General features: G+C 40.2%; 1 protein-coding gene across 2 annotated transcripts in view; it reads right to left on the bottom strand.

Moving 5' to 3' along the window:
* Positions 1–21,124, bottom strand: part of arhgef37 (Rho guanine nucleotide exchange factor (GEF) 37) — a 91,885-nt gene that overhangs the window by 14,166 nt on the left and 56,595 nt on the right. For both annotated transcript variants that reach the window (XM_020937756.2, XM_055159159.1), the window contains exons 6-10: positions 19,275–19,483; positions 17,505–17,635; positions 16,475–16,579; positions 4,352–4,465; positions 2,755–2,924 (exon numbers count right to left, since the gene is read on the bottom strand). In XM_020937756.2, coding sequence (XP_020793415.2) covers positions 2,755–2,924; positions 4,352–4,465; positions 16,475–16,579; positions 17,505–17,635; positions 19,275–19,483 — 729 coding nt within the window. The remainder of the gene's footprint in view (positions 1–2,754; positions 2,925–4,351; positions 4,466–16,474; positions 16,580–17,504; positions 17,636–19,274; positions 19,484–21,124) is intronic.

Genomic DNA, 21,124 nt, shown 5'->3' with positions numbered 1-21,124 from the left:
TCTGAATTACATGTATTGTGCTGAATAACAAAACACTGATTAATGACATGTCTTATCATAGTATTATCTGGAAGGCTTTAATAATAACTAATAAATGGATAATTACCAGGTGTTTCCCTCTCAAGTCTACCATTTCTTAGTTCACAGTCATGAAAAAAAAATAAGATAACAAATTTGTGGGTCAATCATACACTGAATGTTTGGAATCAGATACAAAAACTATTAAAGAGAGCTGTGGTCTTGTCTCGAGCTGTCCCAATAAATGGAAATGTTGAGTTCTTGCTATCTTTTTCAGATAGGAGCTTTAGGTGCTGGGCAGAGAGAGGCTTGATCATAGTCAGTCAGTTATTTGAAGTAAATGTATTTAAGACTTTTTCCCAATTGAGAGCCAAATACGGCTTACCTTCCAGTGACCATTACATGTACTTACAGTTAAGAAATTATATTACAAAACATAAGGACTGGGATCAGAAGAGACCCAACAAATACTGACAAATATTTTAGTGATCTACTTGAAAATTCTGGCGTATTGAAAAGCAAGTGAGCAAGATTTACCAAAAATTGTTAATGGACGTGTCTAATAATACAAATCATATAAAACAACAATGGGAAATGGAAATTAATCTGACTGTGGATAATGATACCTGGGCGAGTTTGTTCTGGTTGTTATAGAGGGGTAGGAAGTCAGATTTGGAAGGAGTTTGACTGGAAGGTCAAATTAAGATTTTTTAGAACTCCGCTGAAAACTTTTATTTCAAAATGTAGTCTTAGTGACAAATGTTGGAGAAAGTGTGGACTTGTGGGCGACCAGACTCACATATTTTGGGACTGCCTCGATATAAAACGTTTCTGGATTGATGTTAAAGATGTTCTACAAAATATATTGGCTGGGGACCTGTTGATGGACCCAAAGATGTTTTTGCTTGATATATTTCCTGATGGTCTCTCTCATGATCAGTGCTTTCTGCTGCATCTTCTTCTGATGACTGCAAGAAAAATTATCACTATCTATTGGCTGAAACCTGAAATACCGACCGCTGAACAGTGGAGATCAAAAATCTGAAGAGTTTATAAAATGGAACTGTTAATGGCTCAACTACAGCTCAAGGTGCCAACTTTTGAAAAGAAATGGAGCCCAATTATTGACTTTTAAGACACGTATTCCCTAACATGCCTTATTTTTTGTTTTATTTTTGCAAATTTTTTTCTCTCCTTTCTTCTTCTAGAGGGGGGAAGGGGGAAAAAAAAGTGAATATTTAAATTGTGTGAAGGCCCGGCCTCAGGACACTGTTGATGTGGATTGATTTGTGGCAATAAAAGTTCAAAAATAAATGGACAATGGTTTATGTTTTATAGGCATCTAACTGTACCCAAAGACTCGCCCCCTTACTTATAACTGTCTCAATTTCTTGCGGTCACTAAAACTAGTAGCTTGCTGGCATTTTTGCTTTGAAAAGGAAGCTCACAGGAGGAAAAAGTTTGGAGACCCCTGCTGCAAATCAAATCTCTGGCAGCAGTTCTCCTTAAGACCACCAGATGGCACTGAAGGCCAACATTTGACGTTTATGTATTTACAAGCTGCAGTTCTTTACACATATTACAGCAATACAGTTTGATTTGTATAAACTTGATCACAGAATGTCTCTCAGTCGTCCAGGGAGGCTTCAGAGCAAAAGAAAAACGGTTTACAGGAGTTAACAGAATCAAATTTTCTTACGCTTTGATGAGAGAACACTCAACCACAGCAGTGTTGAGTTACAGACATGACGCTGGCACAACCTGTGATCCGTGCACTGAAAACCCAAACCTCAAATGATATGTACCATCATGTCCTCTAATAGGCCTGGGTGTGTAGGAGGTCAAAATAACACTTGTGTCCAGCTCAGTGATCCCATAATGACAGGCTCCTGCTTCAGACCTGCTGTTTAGACCGTGTCTTTTTAGAACTGATTTAGTCTTTGATTTAATCCTGGTCTAGTCCTAGTTTAGACCTCCTTCAGACCTCCACGTTTAATTCTAGTTTCAGCTCGTTTAACCCTGGTGTCATCTTACTTTTTTAAAATCTCTATTATTTTATAGTTGTTTAGTCCAAATTTTGTTTTAGTCCAGTCCAGTTTTGGTCAAGTTTATGTCCTGCTCTAGTTCAGATTTAATACTGCTTTAGTCCCAGTCTAGTCCTGCTCTGATTTTGGTCTAGTCTCAGTCTAGTCTTGGCCTAGTCCCACTCTGATCCTAGTCTAGTCCCGGTCTAGTTCTGCTCTGATTCTGGTCTAGTCTTGGTCTAGTTTTGGTCTGGTGTCTCTCTGGTCCTGATCTAGTCTCGGTCTAGTCCCGCTACAGTCCCCGCTCTGATTCTGGTCTAGTCTCAGTCTAGTCCCAGTCTAGTCCTGCTCTGATTCTGGTCTAGTCTTGGTCTAATGTCGGTCTAGTCTTGGTCTAGTCTTGGTCTAGTCCCGCTCTGACCCTGGTCTAGTCTCGGTCTAGTCTCGGTGTAGTCTCGATCTAGTCTCGGACTAGCCCCCCTCTAGTCCTGCTCTAGTCCCGCTCTGATTCTGGTCTAGTCTGGTGTCTCTCTGATCCTGGTCTAGTCTCAGTCTAGTCTCAGTCTAGTCCCACTCTGGTCCTAGTCTAGTCTTGGTCTAGTCCCGCTCTAGTCTCGCTCTGACCCTGGTCTAGTCTCGGTCTAGTCCCAGTCTTGTGCCAGTCTAGTCCTGCTCTAGTCCGTGTTGAGTGTCGTTTTGTGCGTTTGTTTACTTGTATGTATTGGCTGTGGCCTGCTCCTCATAGCTCAGGTTGCTCTTGGCTTCTATGAGCTCATAGTCCAGAAGTTTGTCCAGTCTTTTCCGGATCAGGTTCCTGGGTCCGACAAGGAGGTCTCGGAGCGCGCAGAGGGGTTTGTGGATGAGGGCACGTAATCGCTTTTCCTGAACGGACAGAAACACGTTTAAACAAAGGAAAAGAGGAGACCGGAGGGAAGGATCAGGAGGTCAGAGGAAAGGCTGATTCAAGACTGAACTTATCAAAATTAATAATAATACACATAAGAATATATATTTTAGTTAGTACACATTTATTACCCCAAGGAATCTCAAAAGCAAAGTATTTTAAAGAGTTAAACAAGGAATAGTTCTGGGGTAAATTAAAAAAGGTGTCATGAATATGTACATTTTCTGGTGTGGGTGTGTGTCTGTGTGTGTGTGTGTGAGTGTGTGTGTCTGTGTGTGTGTGTGTGTATGTATGTGTGTGTGTGTGTTAGAGATGCGCGGATGGGCTACTTTTTCATCCGCAACCGCATCGCAAAACTCATCATCCACCCGCTATCCATTTGCAACCACAGTTTTTCAAAACCGCACCCGCCCGCCATCCGCTTGGTCTCCTCCCATTTGCTCCGAGTTCAGAGTTTTTTATTTGAGTAGTGAATCCGCCACCCGCCCGAATTTAATTAAAATATTATTTTTCGTCACGTCATCCGCCCGACCCGCGGTTTAGCCGCGGAGTCCGCGGTTGTAACCGCAATCCACGCATCTCTAGTGTGTGTGTGTGTGTGTGCATGTGTGTGCGTGTGTGAGTGTGTGTGTGTGTGCGTCTGCATGTGTGTGTGCACGTGTGTGTGAGTGTGTGCGTGTGCATGTGTGTGTGCGTGCATGTGTGTGTGTCAATGAGTGTGTGTGTGTGCCCGTGTGTGTGTCAGTGTGTCAGTGTGTGTATGTCCGTGTGTGTGTGTCTGTGTGTGCATGTGTGTGCGTGAGTGTGTGTGTCTACGTGTGTGTGTGTGGGTGTGTGTATGTGTGTGTGTGTGTGTGTGTGTGTGTGTGTCAGTGTGGTGGGGTGTTGCTTCATGTCTCCATGGAGATGTTACTGCTTGGTTCCACAGTATGGCATTAAGCATATCTAGCTTCATGGAGACAATTGGTGATGCTACCAGACCAAGTTACAGGAGATCTTCAAGATATTTGAGCAATAGTATTATGTAGTACTCAGTGTTGGGAGTAATGTGTTATAAAAGTAATGAATTACTGTAATGTGTTGCTTTTTGCTGTATCGCAGTAATGTGGCATTACAGGGAAAAAAATGGGAAGGTGGGAAGGTGGTGTCACACACGCACAAGGACCGTCGCTGTATTTCTCTTCCCTTAAAAAATCCTCTATACAACCTTTAAAGCTCACAAGAGTCAGTTTTGTGTAATATAGGCCCTTTAAACCATTGTCGCTCAAAAACTAAATGAGGTCCCACAACGGTCTGGGATGACATAAGAAATACAGACATACATCTGAGCATGGACATGACCACACCGCTCATAAACACAGCCAATTCCCAGCGGAGCACTGCAGACTAAACACTCTGTACTCACAAACATGGGCAGGATCCACTGTCTGAGTGCCGTGGTGATTTCTTTATAACAGACCGCCTCCCTCTGCGCGTCCATGTACAGGTCAAACTCCTCCGTCTTACACGAGAGGAATACCTGCGGCAAACAAGCACAACATTTATTAAACACTTTAACACATAATAAATTAATCGACAGGTGTTATCGGCATGAGAGATTCTGATTTCTTCACAAGGGATACATGAGACTCAGTAGATTACATGGGCAGTGTTGGGGAGTAACAGATTACATGTACCAGAGTTACGTAACCGAATCTGTGTATTTTTAGATGCTATAAGGTATGCTAATAAATGCTGAGGAATACAGTATTTGTACTCTCTTTTACTGAAGACACGCGTCCGAGACACCACACACGCTGCAGCCATAGCAGACCTTGCACAGGTCAAGTTTTGGCCGCTACATCCTGTTTTCACATTTTGGGCTATATCCCCCTTTTTTTTTTTTCCCCGGTAATTCCACTCATTGCCGGACACTAAACCAGGTCTTAAACCAGGTCTAAAACCAGGTCTAAACTAGGTCTAAACCAGGTCTAAACCAGGTCTAAACCAGGTCTAAACCAGGTCTAAATTAGGTCTAAACCAGGTCTAAATTAGGTCTAAACTAGGACTAAACCAGGTCTAAACTAGGACTAAACCAGGTCTAAACTAGGTCTAAACTAGGACTAAACCAGTACTAAACCCAGGTCTAAACCAGGACTAAACCAGTACTAAACCCAGGTCTAAACCAGGACTAATTCAGGACTAAACCAGGTCTAAAATCAGGAATAATACCATGACTAAACCAGGACTAAAAACAGGGCTAAAACCAGGTTTAAACCAGGTCTAACAACAGGAGTAGAACCAGGACTAAAACCAGATCTATACCAGGTCTAAACAAGATCTAAACCAGGACTAAACCAAGACTAAACCAAGACTAAACCAGGATTAAAACCAGGTCTAAACCATGTCTAAACCTCATCTAAACCAGGTCTAAAACCAGGTCTAAAACCAGGTCCAAACCAGGTCTAAACAAGGTCTAAACCAGGACTAAACCAGGACTAAACCAGGACTAAACCAAGACTAAACCAAGACTAAACCAGGACTAAAACCGGGTCTAAACTATGTCTCAAACAGGATTTAACAGGACTAAACAATGCTGTGCAGACCATGTCTCCTCCTCTTTTATCAATAATATTTTTAATCTGGTTAAGTAAAGACTGGGATTTTTCTTGTCTTTTATCAGACAAAACTTCTTAAAAAAACGTTCTTTCCTCGTCTTTGCTTCTCTACAGCAAACCAAGTAATCCAAAGTATTCAGATTACATTACTCACTTTAAGTAATTTAATGGATTCCATTACAAACCGCATTTTGGGGTATGTAATCTGTAATCTGTAGGGGAATACATTTTAAAAGTCACCTTCCCAACACTGTACATGGGTGTGTCCGAATGTTCACCCTAACCCCTAACTCCTCATTCACTCCATAGTCCTGCTCTCTTTAACGCAAGGGAGGCCAAACTACGGCCCGGGGAATCTCTTTAATCCGGCCCGCCGAACTTGAATAATGATAATAATAATTTTCAGTGTTTTAAAATAAAACACAAAAATAAAAAGTAAATACCGCGGGACTTGAAAGACAGATATTTTGTTGTAATGCGTTGTAATGATTTTTAATGATGGGATATTTCAAAAACATGGGATAGGTTTTCTACATATCCCAGGTTCTTTTTTCTCTTATGAAGTGGATTACCAAAAAACCCCATCCATCTGCTCCTGGTCCGGCCCATTCCGTCAAATTTTAGAACACTTTGTGGCCATAAAGTTTGCCCACTCCTGCTTTAGCGCATTACACAGTACACTCATTCACACAGATTCAGACACACAGCTCACCGCTGTCGGGTCACGTGACTCTGGCGTCTGGCTGAAAAAAACGTCTAAACTCTGATAAATCTCGATTTCTGTCTAGGGTGACGAGAATTTCAAAATTAAAAAACTGGGATGTGGTGGTTAGTAATAAAATTGTGAAACGTGCGTAATTAAGGGAAATTGTTATGCAGAGATTCATGACTAACATGTGAGTCAGCATAGTCACATTTTTTTCAGTTTTGATAATTTTTAAGCAGCTTTTCTGTATTTTACCTAAACAAATTACAATTTATAGGTATGAAATTGGTCAAAAATAGGGACACCTGGGACATTTCTTGTATAAAATTGGGTTAAATCAATGTTTTTTGTATAAATCTGCTGGGACAGGGGACAAAGACCAACAGCAGCCTCCGCACCGTTCTCTGGTTTGGGGGCCAAACCGAGGCACTTCCTGGTTGTGCTTTAAATAGCGCATAGTGGCGTGCTCAAGGGGGGACGTGTGATCGTGGACTCGACCATTGTGGACTATTTGGGGTATTATTTTGGGTTTTTTAATTCATTTAATGGAATTTATGTTAACCTTATGAGGGGTTCTTTAAGTTATTTTTATTATGTTTATTTCCAAGTTGATTTGTGTTCATCAATACAGTTTGTGTATGTTAATTCCTTTAAAACCCCATTTTTCGTTAATTGGTTAGCCCGGGGGGAGGGGCTAAGGGGCATAAAAGGAGGGAGTTCCAGTCATTTGGTAGTCTGTTTTTGGCCTGACTGCGTAGGTGCTGGCTACTGTAAGTGTGATTATTGTAAATATTGTTGTAAATACTTCTTTTTTTGTTGGACTCTACCACCTCATTTTTTTCACTGTAAAATTCCCCTCTGCACTTGGAGCTGTGGTGTGAATAAAAACCCACTTAAGTGAAGTTTTTCGACTGAGTCATATATTTTTTTTACATTTATTTTGGACGAACCCGTGACAGACTAATAATAATAATACAAGTTGTCGTCACGGTGGATCAGATGCGAATGGACTGGATTTGCTTTTAGGCCAATAGACTCCACAGTCGGACGGCCATTCCAGAACGCACAGATTACCAGTCCGCCCCTGCCGCTAACACCAGAACGGTTTATTTAAGAGAATTTTATTCAAAATCAGGATTTACAGAGCCATAAACCAGCACTTTTATCTGTTTGCATTTAGTCGTGCTATGTCCAGTGAAACACCTGTCACTAGTAATGGGCAAATGAGTCGGAGCTCCGGAGCACGTCTCGTTCTTTCTGAAACAAATTGCTCTGAAGCACTGCCTCGGAGCTCGTCTCGCAGCAGCCGCTCACGTGACTGAAGTGTGGAAGTGTCAGTCCCTCCCCCTACTGCTTCACTCTGCGTGTCAATTGCTTCAGTGTATCGAAGCGTTTCATTGGCTCAGCGAATGTTCCGCTCTGCGATTGATTCAGAGTGCTTCAGAGTGTTCAGCGCACTTCTGTGGTTTAACAAGCGCTAAACTGCTACAGTATAAAAGATGCACCAATATTTCTTAAAAATGTTGGGTAGTGAGGAGTATGGTGTGACGTTAGTGGTGATTTTGGTGACTTTTGGCGACTTTTGGCATTTGTTTCATTTTCGATGGCATCTACAAGTGGAAAAAAGCGATCCATGGTTTGGGATCACTTTGATCTAATTCCACCTAACAAGGTAACACCTATTTTCTTATTTACAGCATGTTATAGTCCGGTTCCTTATTGTCATTTTTTGACCTTAGTGGGAAGTTTTTGAGGATTTGCTAACCTATATATTTTTGGAAAGGTTATAGTATATGGAGTCAGAAAATCAATGTTTGCATTTGCCCAGAGGTCTTTATGGTGGCCATATTGGATTTTGAAAAAAATGGCCACCAAAACACTCTTTTTGGAATATCTCAGCCTCCGAATAAGTTGAAATGTTGATTTTAACTGCTAAGACTTACGTTAGGACCTTGTGGCTCCTCTCTCTGTACCTGCTGCTGTGAACCTCGACATTTTGGTCTTAAAATGTTTATATGAACCCGCTCTACATGATCCTGATTTATTTATTTATTTTTTTTGCTATTTTGTCTGTCATAAAAATCCTATTCATAATATAAAGCCCGTGGGCGGATGAGATCCGTCCTGAGTATTTCAAGTCTCTGGATGTTGTGGGTCTTGGCTGACACTTCTTCAACATCGCATGGCGGTCGGGGACAGTACCTCCGGACTAGCAGACCGGGGTGTTGGTCCCTCTGTATAAGAAGGGGGACCGGAGGGTGTGTTCCAACTACAGGGGAATCACACTCCTCAGCCTCCCCGGTAAGGTCTGTGCCAGGGACTGGAGAGGAGAATCCGACTGTGGTTTTCGTCCCGGTCATGGAACACTGGACCAGCTCTACACTCTCCATCGGGTGCTCGAGGGTTCATGGGAGTTTGCCCAAACAGTTCACATGTGTTTTGTGGATCTGCAGAAGGCATTCGACCGTGTCCCTCATGGTGTCCTGTGAGGGTGCTCTGGGAGTCTGGGGTTCGGGGCCCTTTGCTAAGGGCTGTCCGGTCCCTGTATGACAGGAGCAGAAGCTGTGTTCATTGCCGGCAGTAAGTCAGACCTGTTCCCAGTGCATGTTGGAGTCCCCAGGGCTTCCCTTTGTCACCAGTTCTGTTCATTGTATTTATGGACAGAATTTCTAGGCGCAGTCAGTGGCTGGAGGGGGTCCGGTTTGGTTTGAGCAGGATCATCTCTGCTGTTGGCAGACGATGTTGTCCTGTTGGCTTCATCAAACTAGGACCTGCAGCACTGGGGCGATTTGACCCGTGTGTGAAGCGACTGGGATGAGGATCAGCTCTTCCAAATCTGAGGTCGTGGTTCTCGACCGGAAAAAGGCGTTTTGTCGTCTCCGGGTGGGTGGAGAGTCCCTGCCTCAAGTGGAGGAGTTCAAGTATTTCGGGGACTTGTTCACGAGTGAGGGGAGGATGGAGCATGAGATTGACAGGTGGATCGGTGCAGTGTCGCCAGTGATGCGGTCGCTGTATCGGACCGTTGTGATGAAGGGCAAGCTGAGTCGAAAGGCAAAGGTCTCGATTTACCAGTCAATCTATGTTCACCAATGGTCATGTGCTCTGGGTAATGACCAAAAGGAAGAGATTGTGGATACAAGCGCTCAAAATGAGTTTCCTTCGCAGGGTGTCTGGGCGCTCCCTTAGAGATAGGGTGAGGAGCTCAGTCACACAGGAGGAGCTTGGAGTAGAACCGCTGCTCCTCCATGTTGAGAGGAGCCAGATGAGGTGGCTCAGGCATCTGTTCCGGATGCCTCTTGGACACCTCCCTGGAGAGGTGTTCCGGGCATGTTCCACCGGGAGGAGGCCCTGGGGAAGACCCAGGACACACTGGGTCTTCCCTATGTCTATGTCTCTCGGCTGGCTTGGGAACACCTCGGGATCCCCCTGGAGGAGTTGGAGGAAGTGTGTGTGAAGAGGGGACTGCTGCCCCCGCGACTTGGCCCCGGATAAGCGGAAGAAATGGAATGGAATGGAATAATATAAAGCCTGGCTCCATATTCACTCCTGTAACCATGAACATCATGAGCCTCATTTGAGTGGCGCTGAACACTATGGGTGTATATATATGGTCGGATCATATCACAACATCTTCAGGGCCTTTGCGAATACCCTGTGATAGCAAATATAAGCAAGATCGCATCATCAAAAAATGAGCAGGACACCCCTATATGGATGACCCAGGAACTGGAGCTCGGAGCCCATGGCCAGGCCAGAGCTCGGAGCCAATGGGACGGCCGTGGATCTGTCCATCTTGTTGAACAATAATGTTTATTAAACAAATATATGAAATAAGTGCATGTGTGATTTGCTTCATTTAGTTTTCTTTAAATAATTCATGTCATGATGGCCAGAAATTGGTCCTAGTGAAGGCCCAGGGTCCAGGTCCACGGTTCACCACTGCCAAATACAAAGGTGACTGTAGAACTGCACACCAGAAACTAAAGATTTAGCCTGTACCGACATGTGTCAGTGCAGCAGCCAGTGCCAGAATGATGATGATTCCCAAGCTGTGTTGTTGCATAGACTGTATAAAAGAAGTGGACTAAGTGAGTGTGACCCACAGAGTTCAGCGCTGCTCAAATGAAGCTTGAGATGTTCACTGTTATAGGAGCAAATCTAGAGCCAGACACTATATTATGAATAGGATTTTTTTGACGGACAAACTAGCAAAAAAAAAAAAACTAATTCAGGATCATGTAGAGCGGGTTCATATAAACATTTTAAGACCAAAATGTCGAGGTTCACAGCAACAGGTACAGAGAGAGGAGTCACAAGATCCTAACGTAAGTCAGAGCCAGAGTCAGAAGGAGCTGGAAGAGCCTCCTGGAGAACTTCCTATTTGGCACATGGTGGCTACAGCGTTTGATCTGTCCACTCATATATACAGTCTATGGTTATATGAAAGTGATGATGATAATGATGATGTATAGAAAATGTCTAATAAAAAGGTTGCATAATCATATTGTGTCTAAATGTGTTTGACATTCAATATACACATTTAATGTTAGCTACTTTTAAACTCTTTGAGTTATCTGACCAACTGCATGTGATGTTTATAGATTGTTTTAGCCATATTGTTGAAGTATTTCAACAGGATAATTAAAAAAACATGTTTTTGGGAGGAACATTGAGTATTACATGCAAATATCACGATGAAATTGCAAGAAAACAACCAAACCAAGTCATTTTTGACCAACTTATGCATCTAAGGGTTAATTTGGGTAGGTCTTACAGCTTTGTAACTAGCACCATTTGATTCCCTGACCCTGAAAATGTGGGTTTAGCAGTTAAAATCAACATTTCAACTTATTCAGAGGCTGAGATATTCCAAAAAAAGAGTTTTTTGGCGGCCATTTTTAAAAAAATTCAATATGGCCGCCATAAAGACATGTGGGCAAATGCAAACATTGATTTTCTGACTCCATATACTATAACCTTTCCAAAAATATATAGGTTAGCAAATCCCCAAAAAATTCCCACAAAAGTATATAAGGAACCTGACTATTATTTATGTTGCTCTTTACATATTATTTTAAATCATTGGCCCTCGCCACTAACAAAGTTAGGGGCGAGGGGTATTGTTCTTCGTCGGTTTCTTCCGCTCTTTTATTATTATTTTTCCTTGCAAACAATCGCGATTTTGAGGGCCTAAACATCGAAGAAAAGTCCCCAAACCGGGTCCAGATCGACCGGTCCGGCGAAAAATTCGATAAAACGGGCATTGCGACAATGCCCAAAGCCCCCCCCACTCTACAGCGCCCCCTTGAAATTTAAAAATTTTGAGATGAATGGGAGGCTGACACGCATATTTTGTCGTACGGTCACGAAATTCGGAGCAGTGATAGAGCTCAAGGAGACAAGCAAAAAAGCCAATCATTGTGCACCCCTATGACGAACAGGAAGTCGGCCATATTGGATCTAAAATTCGGCGCCGTTTTGACTTGGGTGTCTACAAAAAGATTCAAGTCCCCGGGGTTTGGTCCAAATGAGCTCAAATTTGACATGTCACATCTACAGACATGAACTCACAGAAGTTCCCAAATTTTTTTGGGATACACCTTACGTAGCACGCCGGCGAATAACGCCTTCATTTCCTGTTTTTTCGGTGACCTGTCACGGCCACAGGCATTGTCCGAGAGAACTCAAATTCAAATCACAATTGCGTGATGCTGGTGTGAATGTAATGAAATATGAAATCTAATAAAAGTGAACTCTATAGCGCCCCCTAGCATAGACATGAAACGTCAACATTATCGGATTTGGACCAAATTCGGAAATTAAATTCTATGCATGATGACAAGCAAAAAAGTCTATTACGGACAAATTGCATTTTCCACTACTGGCCAGCAGGGGCGCAAAGACTCCCCCAAAAAATAGTAAAAAAAATGATTGCACCCACAGGGTTAGTCCGATCGTGCTGAAATTTGAATCACTAATGCCTGATCATGGCCTGAATATAATACACCATAAAACATATGAAAAATGAACTCTATAGTGCCCCCTAGCATTGACAAACATCAACATTATCGGATTAGTACCAAATTCGAGGATTAAATTCTAGACATGATTACAAGCAAAAAAGTCTATTATGGACATGATGCATTTCCCACCACTGGCCAGCAGGGGCGCAAAGACTCCCCCCAAAAATAGTTAAAAAATGATTACATGCCCATGTTTAATCGGATCGTGCTGAAATTTGAATCACTAATGTGTGATCTCAGCCTGAATATAAAACAGTATAAAACATATTAAAAGTGAACACTATAGCGCCCCCTACCATTGACATGAAATGTCAACATTATCAGATTAGCACCAAATTTGGGGTTTAAATTCTACGCATGATTACAAGCAAAAAAGTCAATCATTGTGCGCCCCTATGATGAACAGGAAGTCGGCCATATTGGATCAAACATTCGCCGCCATTTTGACTTGGGGTCTACAAAAAGATTCAAGTCCCCGGGGTTTGGTCCAAATGAGCTCAAATTTGACATGTCACATCTACAGACATAAACTCACAGAAAGTCTATTATGGACATGGTGCACTTTCCACTGTTGGCCACCAGGGGCACAATGACTCCTAAAAATATTTAAAGGTGCATTATGTAACGTGTCTAATGGACCAGCTGTCGGCCTGGGCGGATGTAGGGAAGAGAGGGTGCGTGCCGGGGCGGTCGCGAGTCCCCGGAGGTCGTGTGGGGGGGCGGTGCGCACCCGGGGCGAGGGCCACCATCGCCGCGCGTGGCTTTAATTATTATTGTTGCTGTTGGTACGGTGTTGCTCTGCACACAAGTATTGTCTTACAATAACAATACTTCATCGATGCAGAGACACCTGCGTGCCAATGGTTAAATTTGTCCACTAGAGGTCAGTGTTTCTCCGAGGCCTCAGACACATCCAACCGTTTGACGTTTTTTGCGACTGAGGTGTCAATGCTTCATGAAGCTCCATTCGCCCATCACTACCTGTCTCTCTTCGCTGGGGTCTTGCAATGCATTGTGGTCTATGTTGACCACCGATGCCCACTACTTTTCAAGGTGCATTGTGGGAAATTTTGAGTGCACAAAATTTAAACTCACTGGACATTCAGACACCCCTAAAATGGCGTGACCCCTGAATAGTGCTCTAAGTTGGGAATAGTGTGGACTTTCGGACTAGGGATGGGCGTTCGATTAAATTTTCTTAATCGATGGTCGGGAGAATTAACAATCGATTATCAATTTTCGAAAAATTTTTGTATTAAAATTTATCATCATTATTATTAATATCTGCACTACTAATCTGCATAAATAAATTAAACTTTACGACATATAAACCGTAACCACTCTAGAGCCACATCAGCCCATTTGACATTATAATGTGTTTTTACTGCAGCTTTGTGCAAGTCTCACAGAAACAAAACTTAAAACCACATGGCTCATTTGCATAAATTAAGCGAAGAAAAAAAACGTCTCTTGTGCGCTGATGCAACACGACTCAGTGGAATACAGGTTAGTGTGACCATATTTGCATTTGTCAAAACCAGGACACCATACAGGGGGTGGGAGGTGGGGACTCGTCATCAACATTGCGCGACTCTCACCTGGCAAAACATTTTCCCATTGGACACCGACACACATGTGCTGCTTTATACACTGTGCACATGACCTCACACTTATCCCGAACGCAATGGAAAGCCTGGAATTTCTTGTACAAATCATCGTTAAATACACATTTGTGCTTCGGTACGTTGCAGACTGACCGATTGTTTGTATCTCGCTCCTTCTGAGTGCAGAGAGCTACATGTACAGACCCCTGTTTGGTCACACTACGCACAGCAACCTACATTCGGTTTGTCGATTAAATTTAACATAATCAATTAAATTCTTAATGATCAATTATCAATTAATCGACTAATCATGCCCATCCCTAATTCTGACACAACCTGTATATTAATTTTTTTGCAACGGAATGCAACAGAAAATTCATCTGGATCTGCTGTAGCCCCGTCAGTCATGGCTACGCTCTTCATACTGTTGTTGTGTTCTTGGGCAAGACATTCCCAACCTATGACCTGTGTCTATGAACGTGACACAGCGAGTCTTTTGGAGGAGTGACGGTATAAAGCTGCATGCTGTTTGTATCTGTTTTTTGCCTTTGAAAACTGAAATCTAATTCACAGGTGGTCTCTCGATCAGGAGTCAGTATTTCCGCAGGTTAAATTTAGAGTGAATACGCTGACAGAGGCTCGTGTGTTTGACTCAGGAAGTTTGAGCTTGTGACTCATTTAACAGGGAAAAAAAAACTCAACTGTGCGTTCAGTTTATGCCCCTGCAGCAGCGGCAGCCACAGCTACAGTGGAAAACCAAACTAGAACTTTCCAATGTAGAGACCACTGTGTGATTTAAAGTGGGCATTTAGGGGAGTTTTCCAGTCATAAAATACAAGCTATATGATTTTTTTTTCCACCCATGATATTTTTGCTTTTAGCGTAATGCAGTAGGCAGTATAGGTCTGAAACTAACACTTCTTTTAACTAGTCAACAATAACTTTTTTCCATTAGCAGACTAGTCAAGTGGTTATTTCTACTGAGCATTCATTTTTAAATCCTTTTTTTTTTTTTTTTTTTACCAAACCAAGGTTTAAATATGGTAACTGAAGGCTCCTGGTCCAGCTCCCGGTCCACATTTGGTTGACTCTGACCGGCCCGTTTAAGCTCCTTTGGAATTACAAAATAAACATATTTTTATCATTTTACCTCATGCATGGACTAAAGCTGCATTGCTTTTATAATTTTTTTGTGGGGCAACCTCACTTTTTCATTGCTTAGTCAAAACAAACTCTTACCAGTCGGAGCAGCTCGTCAAAACAATGATATTTACTACTTTTTATTAAGAAATACAATAAATATTATAAAAATTTAGTTCAGCATTTTGACCCTCCACAATATTTTCTGTTTCTCATATGGCCCCATGGAAAAAATAAATGCCCACTACTGAAATAGAATATAAGTATGAATAAAATGTATTATTAATGAAAATCAGAAATTGTTAATTAAGTTTTTGACATTTTGATTGGATCACACCGTTGTCTTTGTTATTAAAAAGGTTTTTTGGCATTTGCATTAGAGTCCCGATAAAGACTAGTGTTAACAAAATACAATACATTTGTAATAGTCAGCTGACTCCTGATGTAGTACTGATAAACATATGTACATAAGTATGAGATCTTCCAGTTTAGTTCCCTATAGTACTTGTTGATGTGGACTTGAATATATATATATATTTTAATAATAATGTAAAATTTAGCAAAACTATTAGAGAAGCATAGAGACTTCTGGAGACGCAGCTGCCCTGAGACAAAGACGTGGCTGTCAAGCTGAGCCAAAAGCATCTCCAAACACAACCAATCTCTCGCTCACACGCCATATCCATACATACATATTCATATAAAGGTGTAGGTAACATGTGTGAAGTGTCTTGCTCAAGAGCACAATTTTTGTTTTGCATTGATGAGGGAAACCGGTGTGTCCGGAGGAATCCCACCCAGACACAGAGAGAACGTGCAAAGTCCACACAGAAAGGTCTAGGGATGTAACAATATCCAAATCTCTTAATACGATGTTTTCACGAAACACATCTCACAGTATGATGTTTATTGTGTTATTTTATGTGAGGCTATACTACTTTTCTCTCATCCTAATCCAAATAATTAAGATTTAAAAGTGCTTAATAAGTTATTTCTACATGTAGGCTGGATTGAAATAGAGCAAAGGATCACGGTCTATGTAGTTCTCTATGTTTTTTAGCTGTTGCTGCATCAAATCAAGAAATTTAAGCAAAGAAACTTGTAATTTGATATACTGCGATGGCCACGATATTATTGAGACTTTTGACGAAACCACAATATTTCCGTTATTGTTGCACCCTATGTGACCCTGGAGTCAAACCTAGAACCTTGTTGCTGTGAGGCATGAGTGCCACTGTGCCACTGTGCCATCATTGTCACCTCTGAAAATATCACCTAATTATTTACAGGAAGCACTTCTGTAAACATAGAAATCCGTGTCTGACCAAAACAGAGCCAACGCCCACACACTGCAGATGCAGGCAGGGCCGTCTGGCTTCCTTCCTGACTCTGATTATTTTAAATGAGGACGTTTTCAGATCAAATCTTCAGATACGACAGGAGTAAGTTATAAGTTACCTGCAGGTGGTTCAGATAGGTCTCCACGTTCTCCAGAAGTTCCAGGATGCATTTCTCCAAAAGGTAAAAGAACCCCTCCAGAGCGTCAAACTCCTCATCCACCAACTGCAATGGCACACACAAACACACACACACACAGACAGAGGGTCATTGTTTTTGGAACAATACAGATATGTAACCAGAATTGTATTTATTTTTTAATTTTTAAAATTAATTTATTAATGACAAATCCCAAGGAGGTCAGGCTTCACACTCAACCAAACACCACCCACACATCACATCCATACACACTCATACTTAATACAGATCCATAAGGAAAGAATGAATAATAAAAACAATAATAACAATAATTGTGCTAAAAAATGTGTTATTCTCCATAGCAATTATTTTTTCTAGATTGTACTGATTGTGAATTATGTTTTTAAAGTATTCGAAACATACATTTGATATTGTTGAAGCCTTAAAAATAAAAATCTTTCCCAATTAAATAACTGTATTCAGAAAAAATGTGAAATTCCTCTCCAAAACGCACAACATGATGTTTCTGGGGGAAATTTCAAAAGAAATTCCCATGGACTGTACAGAAGATTGAACAGAAACTCAAAACTTAGCAACATATTGTTGTGTGTGTATTAGGACCGGCGTAATGTAATTTTACCAATGAATTTCACCGCTCATAAATGAAAAAAAATAAATAAAATAATATAATAATGTATATATATATATATATATATATATATATATATATATATATATATATATATATATAATTTTTTTTTTTTTGTTGTTGTTTTTTTAGAAAAAAAATTTCACTAGCAAATACTAAATCATTATTATTATTTATTTATTTATTTATTTATTCTTCTTCAAGTAACTAAATTGTGCCCATAACAATGATATTATTAATGTGTATTTTCTACCATCCTGTGCTGAACCAAAGTTAGTCTACTTTTGCACAGAAACATCAGATGGAAACATCCAGAACTTTCATCAGCACAGATCTAAAATGCAGTAAAAATAGATATGAAACCTTTGGAACGATTCCAGTCTCATGTTTGATCTGCTGGCTGAGGCGAGCCGTCTTCTTAAAGATGCTGTGAGTGTTCAGTCTGTTGATCATGTCTTTAATACTCAGAGTCTCGGTCTTCTTGTATTTATCGGCTGCGGAAAACAAAACAGGGATTTTGGATTATTTTAAGGGAAAATTATGTCCTCCTTTTAATATATGTTCTGTAAAGCGTCTTTGAGTGTGTTGAAAAGCACTATTGAACTAAAATGTATTATTATTATGTTTTCAAACAAGGTTATGTGAACACTGTTAGCTTCACTACTTCCTGTCCGGTTTTATCTCTATGGTGTTTTTGCCGAGTCATGCTAAAAAAATGTATATTTAATAAAAATAAGACAGTGAACAGGGAGCTGCGGGTGATCATGTTAAAAAGTACACAATTAAAATGTGGGCCCAGTCAAGCAGAAGTAAACAGCAAGGCCAAAAATTCAAGTTAATGCATCTGATATAAAAATGTATTCAACAGATACATATGTACTCTAGTTTATGAAACTGTTTACCTTTTTTCTGTACCATTTTTGGTTCTAAAGTTCCATCCGTTTTAAACAGACCATGTATGAAACATGGAACAAAAATTATTTCCCAAATTTCAAAGACCTGCAAATCATGTAAATAAATTGATGTATTTTGTCATATCTTGTGTTATTCCATCTTTGAACTGTTGATGAAGGTACACGATAATTTTTTTTTTTATGTATTTAAAATGATAAAGATTTGCTTGGAAGGACTGACATATTTTATAGAAATAGCTACCTTTCATTTTGAAGTAATATTAAAGTATCTGGAAGAAAAAAGCTGACAAATTATGCAAAACCTTCTACTTGCTTGCACAATTTCATAATCTCATGACTCAAAAAGTAAGAGGTTTTTCAACCTAATCTTGTACCATATGGTAGAAAACTATATGAAGCAAATATTCAAACCAGTTTGTTAAGGATATGTAAGTGAGAACCGCTAGTTATTACTGTTTGGATTTATTGCCCAAAAAGTGCTGCATATTTCATTCCCTCTGTTACCGACATGACTTTTAAAATTTTTTGTCAACTTGAAAGAATATCACAGGTTTAACTTTACTCTGTTGGAGTGTTAACTCTTTCCTACATTCTGATACTTTACTTATTTCAATAGTCCCTCTAGTTTCTGAATAAGAGACATTTGAATGTCAAAAATCTGCCCCTGTTTCCCTCCGTTACCACTTGACCGGACCCATGTATACTTCAGTGGAAACTTCTGTGTTTAGAAAGAGACGTTTGTGTCTCAATGCTAATGCTAACGCTAATGCAAATGTTGAGGCATAATAAATATTAAAACACCACTACAAATTAAAGTATTCTACAAGTAAAAATAACCAGGGTGTTTATTTTATGATTAAGTTTTTAATAAAACTGTACAACAGCTCACCGTTATATAACAGATAATACTCCCTACAACTGTACACCAACTCACCCTTGTGGAGCAGATAATACTCCCTACAACTATACAACACAACAACTCACCCTAACCTAACAGAAAATACTCCCTACAACTGTACAACAACTCACTCTTATGTAACAGATAATACTCCCTACAGCTGTACAACTCACCCTTATGTAACAGATAATACTCCCTACAACTGCACAACTCAATCTTATGTAACAAATAATACTCCCTACAACTGTACAACAAATCACTCTTATAGAGTATAGTATTATCTGTTACAGATAATACTCCCTACACTTTTTCCAGACTCACCCACTTCTCTGAACTCCCTGATCCTCTTGTACTCATTGATGCGACAGTTGATGTAGACGGAGGCCTGGGCGGTCTGCTCCAGGAGGCCGTACGAGGGGTGGGATGGGTCCGTGTGCTTCAGGATGGTCTGGAGGAGGAGGGGGTAACGTGCGATCCTCTGCACGGGCATCACCAAGAAGAAACTCAGCGAGGAAGCCTTCAACTCCGGCCTGAGCGAGAGAAGACGAACATGTATTTGTACTGTGTAATAACAAACAAGTTATACAGGAGATAGAGGACAACATGAAAAGTATGCAAAAAAAAAAAAAAAGAGAGAAAGAAATACAGTTAAAAGAATTGTGTCTCCACCTTTAGTGAAAATGACTTGAATGCAAAATATTTAAAAGTTGCACTATTAAACAGCTCTACCTTACGTTTATTCAATTACAGGTGATTTTGTAGCTCAGAAAAACCTAGAAAAACTCTGACTGTGATCTGACCAGTAACTTGGTTGGGTTTGGTCTCTGTGAATATTATTTTTTTATTTTATTTATTTTCCAATTTTGTTTATTGATCATTTTAACATTAAGAGACAGACAGAGTGGACACATCTGAACTGGCCAAACAGTCCTAAATAAAATAAAATAAATAAAAAACAAGTTTAAAAAAAAAAAAAAAAGTTTAAGTAAATAAAATTGATAGTATTAATAGTAGTAATGATAGATAAATAATATGAATATATAATGTAAATTAATACAAAAAAAAAGGAAAGGGACTAAGATGAAAGGTTACACGGCATAAGAAGAGGGGAAAAAAGAGGGGAAAAAAGGGTTATTTTCTATATTTTAGTCATCCTCCAGGTCCGAAGATAGAAAGGTTTAATGCCATACTGTGAAACATTCTGGACAAAACAGTAACATCTCCATGGAGAAAAGCATTTGACGGACCCACTGTGACACAGCTCCCTCAAAGCAGGAACGCATGTTTACCTTGAAAAGTATTTAAGGTGTGTTTACTGTTTATACCTTGGCTAGGATCAATTTCAGTCCTGGAATTGTCAATCTCGACTGAATAAAAGGTAAAAGGAGCTTGAACCTGAACTTGAAAACTACCACTATATGACATCACAATTTGGAACAGAGCATTTTTAGATTTTAGATTTAGATTTTTATTTGCACATATAGTAAAAACAACATTTCAAACTGAAAGTAACAAGAAAAAAAAATACTGTGCATGAATGAGAAGACCTTTTCAGTCTTATAAGATTACCTCCCCTATAGACATGCTTTTATCACAACAGTCCTGAACAAGCAAGTTAACTTTCAGTTAGTAACTTGGTGGATTTTGTTGCGGCCGATATGATACCGAGAAAATGGGAGTTGGAGCTGCCGATAGCTGATATAATCGCCGATACATTTAGTGATGTAAAAATTCACTGTAAATCTTGAATTGTTTAACAAACTTGGGTGTGGCTCTAGTGGATTTTAAATTGGGTTTATTTAGGCGACATTTATCGTTATTCTGCCTCTTTACATCATATGTGTAAATGTTGACCATTCACACCTCTATTCACGGCTCATTTACATATCAATTCTGATCCAGTAACAAATACATGGTCAATATAGTCACTTTACAATAGGCCAAAAGAAGCAGCTAATCACTAACTAATGAGAAATAACCAAAACCAGCTTTAAAATAGACATTTCCAACACTCACACAGGCTCCTCTGAGATCACAAGTCTGCACTAATAAATGTCCTTTTAATCCAGACTCAAACCGATTGTCTGTAAAAAGAATATAATCTCAGTGTTTGGATCTATGTCTGCGGGTGTAAACAAGAAAACGTGAGTGAAGTGACGTGACTCTGGTGG

Source organism: Boleophthalmus pectinirostris, unplaced genomic scaffold (assembly GCF_026225935.1).
Source record: "Boleophthalmus pectinirostris isolate CB_2022bp ecotype Guang Dong unplaced genomic scaffold, ASM2622593v1 HiC_scaffold_23, whole genome shotgun sequence".
In the NCBI taxonomy this organism is placed as follows: Eukaryota; Metazoa; Chordata; class Actinopteri; order Gobiiformes; family Gobiidae; genus Boleophthalmus; species Boleophthalmus pectinirostris.
Note: the sequence above shows the minus strand (reverse complement) of the source record. Positions and strands in the feature narration are given on the sequence as shown.